The sequence below is a fragment of the Protobothrops mucrosquamatus genome, unplaced genomic scaffold, assembly GCF_001527695.2.
Source record: "Protobothrops mucrosquamatus isolate PMUCROS unplaced genomic scaffold, P.Mucros_1.0 scaffold3262, whole genome shotgun sequence".
NCBI classification, from domain to species: Eukaryota; Metazoa; Chordata; class Lepidosauria; order Squamata; family Viperidae; genus Protobothrops; species Protobothrops mucrosquamatus.
The window spans coordinates 95,785-100,272 of NW_015389254.1; the positions used below are offsets into that span (position 1 = coordinate 95,785).

General features: G+C 54.9%; 1 protein-coding gene across 1 annotated transcript in view; it reads right to left on the bottom strand.

Moving 5' to 3' along the window:
• The window catches only part of BABAM1 (BRISC and BRCA1 A complex member 1), a 6,324-nt gene extending 5,651 nt beyond the window's left edge, over positions 1-673 (bottom strand). The window contains exon 1 of the mRNA XM_015826732.1: positions 386-673. Coding sequence (XP_015682218.1) covers positions 386-673 — 288 coding nt within the window. The remainder of the gene's footprint in view (positions 1-385) is intronic.
• Positions 674-4,488: the final 3,815 nt, after the last annotated feature.

Genomic DNA, 4,488 nt, shown 5'->3' on the forward strand with positions numbered 1-4,488 from the left:
CTTGCTGGCTCAGGAATTCTGGGAGTTGAAGTCCACGAGTCATGAAGGGGCCATAGTTCCCCCATGCTGGCTCAGGAATTCTGGGAGTTGAAGTCCACCAGTCATGAAGGGACCATAGTTCCCCCATGCTGACTCAGGAATTCTGGGAGTTGAAGTCCACCAGTCATGAAGGGACCATAGTTCCCCCATGCTGGCTCAGGAATTCTGGGAGTTGAAGTCCACCAGTCATAAAAGAGCCAAGGTTGCCTACCCCTGGGTTAAACGGTGTGTGTGTGACAAAAAATGGGTTGATCCATACATAGATGGATCATGCAGGGAGGGCAGAAGCCATGGGGGTCCCGGGGGGGGATTGTGGGGGGTGTTGGTCGGGTCTGCCTCCACTCACCACTTTCTCCGGGCAGTTCACCCGCGGTGTCCGGACCTGGAACTCGGAGGGAGGGGCCGGGGCCAGCCAGGTCTTGCCGTTGGGGGCCTGGACGGCAGAGCTGGGGGGGCTGGTGGTGGTGCTGGCCGCCTCCCCCTCCCCTTCGCTTCGACTGCCCACGCTGGCCTGCAGGCTGAGGGTGCGGTCCTCGGCCCCCTCCGGGTTGGACCGGGTCCTGGGTCGCTGCTCGGAGGCCATTTTCTCCTCCTCCTCCTCCTCCGTCGCGCTGTTGGTCTCCGAGGTGTCCATCCAGGTCCCACCGGCTGGGGGCGAGTCCAGGATTGCCGGACGCCCACCGGGAGAGTGACACAATTGGGAGGGGTGGTTTCTGACGATCCTCCCTTTGGGGAACAGATACAGCAAAGAGATTGTAAACATGTACAATTCTATACATATTTGTCTAGTGCAGGGGTAGGCAACCTTGGCTCTTTTATGACGCGTGGACTTCAACTCCCAGAATTCCTGAGCCAGCATAGCTGGCTCAGGAATTCTGGGAGTTGAAGTCCACGCGTCATAAAAGAGCCAAGGTTGCCTACCCCGGTCTAGTGCAAACATTATTCCAAAAGGTACATATTTGTAATACATTTATATGATATTTACATCATTTTTTTCTCGCTCATATTTCTTTTTTGTTAAACATTTTTTTCCTCTTCCCCCCCCCATTTCAGAATGTAATGTAACCCCACCACTATTATCTTTGTGTTTTGTTCCTTTCTTCCTCTTTTTTTTTTTTGTTATTAATTATAAACACAACCTCAGACAGGCACAGAAATGGGAGTTCAGAGTGCAACCGCTTTCACGGAAGTTTTCAAGCTTGCCAACTTTAATTGTGAATTTATTAAATTATTAAATTATTACTAGAACAATTAACCAGTGGAACAACCTGCCTCCAGAAGCAGTGAATGCTCCAACACTGGAAGTTTTTAAGAAGAGACTGGACAGCCATTTGTCTGAAATGGTATAGGGTTTCCTGCCTGAGCAGGGGGTTGGACTAGATGACCTCCAAGGTCCCTTCCGACTATTATTATTATTATTATTATTATTATTATTATTATTATTATTATTATTATTATTATTATTATTATATATGCTGCCCATCTAAAAATGGCATTAAATAAGGGCTCTTCTTGAATTCTGGGGAGGGTGGAAGCCCACCCCTCTTCAAAGGGTCAGGGTTCAAAACCGCTGATCCAAGGCAACTTGGCTTCCAGATCTGTAGCCCCTCCCGATTAGGCTTTCCATGCTGGTTGGGGATTCTGGGAACTGGTGCTCCACCACAACCCTCAACAGGCAGAAGTCACAACTGGCATCTGTGCAAGACTCAGGAGTTCGGGCCAATTGGGCCTGCCCATTGTCTACTCCAGGGTCTCCAACTCGGCCACTTTAAAACTTGTGGACTTCAACTCCCAGAATTCCCCAGCCAGCAGAGCTGGCTGGGGAATTCTGGGAGTTGAAGTCCACAAGTCTTAAAAGTGGCCAAGACCCCAGATGAGACTTTTCGGGGTCTTCAGATGCACTTTCTCCATTTAGGGATCCCCGTTAGCCCCTCGACTGCATCCCTCCTCCTTAAGAGAGGCAGGATGAGGAAGGGGCGACACAGAGCAAGGCTCTTTTGCCGCCCCCACCCNTTTCTTTCTTTCTTTCTTTCTTTCTTTCTTTCTTTCTTTCTTTCTTTCTTTCCCTGAAGATTTCTTTTTCTTTTTGTTGCATTCAATTAATACAACACTTAAGAATCCCTGGAAGCTGCAACTGACGCAAAATGAAGCAGAGGGGCTGCCCGCTTAGAAGAATTACACCGACTGTAAACTCTCTGCAATCCCATTGTTCCTCAGTCTCGGTGGCCTGAAGCTGTGTGTCCTTCAATTCCCAGAATTCCCCAGCCGTTCCTCAGCTGCACAGCTCCAGCTGCAAGGTTGAGGAACGCTGCCCTGCGCTGTGCCATAAAGCAAAATGAATCCTCCGTGCGAGGCTCTCCCATCTCCATAGGGCCCCCTAACCTCCACGGGGACCCAGCACAGATTTTACGATCCACACAATCTTCATTCTGAAACAAAATCTAAATTTTTTTCTGTCCTGCTTTGTGGCACACTTATCAATACGGTCGGTTGTCGGGCCGTGGATGAAGGCGAGGCGAGGCTTGACCAGGGCACGGCCCCCTCCCCTCACGGAGGACAGGAAACGTGTAGGGAAGCTGGGAAGGCTGCAGATCAACAGGAAAAGCCAGCCGCCATCCATCCATCGGGGCCAAGAACCGGCTTACTTGCAAGGGAGAGAAGACAGAACGAAGAATGGAAGAGGTAGATGAGAATTTGGGGAGGGTGGGGGTCCCGTGGGAAAACCTCCGGTCCAGTTTGAGGGTTTCTGAGTCTCCATTAGAACTCCAGAAACCCCAGTTAAGCAGTCCTTTCCCACGTGAAGTGCTCTAATTTCCTGCTTTGGGGGCAGCTGGGGTGGACTAGTTGATCTCTGAGGGACCCTGGCAACCACCCAGGGCTCGCCAGCTGCCAGGGGCATCAACAACACTCCCGGTTTCCTTGCCTGGCGAAGCCGCCCAGGCCTTGCGAGGGGTCCCTGGACGGAGGCCGGGCCTGGCATCCCAGCCGCGTCCCCAGGAATGACCCCCCCCCGGTCTGGAAGCCAGGAGTGGAGGGGATTCATCCTGGGGGGACAAATAAGTCGTTATTCCCATGGAAAAACACAGGAAAGTCTCCCCCCCCCCCCAAAAAAATTCCTGGCTTCCAGTGTTTGATTGGGGAAAGCAACTCCGGGCTTCCTGCCCCATCCAAGGTGGGTCCGTAGCCCTCGGCCCACGCGGAGGCCCCAGTCCGGGGCCAAGCAGTGCCCAGGCGGCCCTTCAGGGTGGCTTGCAGGGGGCAAAGGAGGGGAGGGCTGGAGGGGAGAGGGTCTAATCCAGCATTCCTGAACCGTGTCAGCTTTAAGACGGCTGGACTGCAACTCCCAGAATTCCCCAGCCGGGTGGGACCCTCTGTTGGGGGGGTGGCTGATGCTCCCCCTTTCCCCGTGGGCTGCAGGTGGGGTGGGACCCTCTGGATCTTGGGGGGAGGCTGATGCTCCCTCTTTCCCCGTGGGCTGCAGGTGGGGTGGGACCCTCTGGATCTTGGGGGGAGGTTGATGCTCCCCCTTTCCCCGTGGGCTGCAGGGGGAGCTGGGCCCCCCCGGCGGGGAAGGCCCCCAGGAGGAGCCCGGCGAGGAAGCCGCCCTGCAGTACGAGGAGCGCATCACCCGCCTGATGGTCACCGTCGCCCGGCTGCAGGGGAAGCTCGAGCGGCTGCAGCGGGAGAAGGCCAGGTCAGTCCCTGCGGACGGTGGGGGGCACTCCTCCCTTCTCCCCCTCTGCGCCCACCCCCTCTTTAGCCCCACTTTCCTCGGGTGGGTGGTCCAAACGGGCCAAGGAACCCCCTCATGGGCTCAGGGGGGCAGGCAGCCCCGCGTGGACCCGGGATTGTGAAAATCCCACCAGGAAAAGCAGATTACGGAGGACTCGGGCACCTCCGCAGTGAGATAATTTATCTAGCCCCAACGCCAGAGGAAAAACTATTGCTGCTAGTCCTCACCGCCAGCCACAACTGAGCCCAAGATTTCTGTCACTAAGCAAGACATGCTGCCTCATTTTACGCCCTTTCTCACCACCGTGGTTAAGTGAATCGCTGCCGTTAAGTCATTAAGCGAACCCGGCTCCCCCCCGTTGGCTATTCTTGCCGGACGTTGGCTGGGAAGGTGGTAAATGGCGATCTCGGGAGCCGGCAGGACGCTGCAACCGTCACAAGTACAAGCCAGTTGCCAAACACCTGACTTTTCCTGGGGAAAACCGGCCGTGAGTCCCTTTTTCAGCGCTGTCGTAATCCAGTCGCTAAGCAGGTGGTCGTCGGTCCCGTGCACGATTTCCGGGTGTCGCAGGGCAGTTTTCTGCCTGCCTTAAATCTTGGATGGGAGACCACTCGGAGATCCCAGGGCTGACTTCTCCAAGGAATGATGGTGGTGATGTGTCCGTGGCGTCCCCAGGAGGGCATTTCCTTTCCCACCCACCCTCCCCCTCTGCCCCA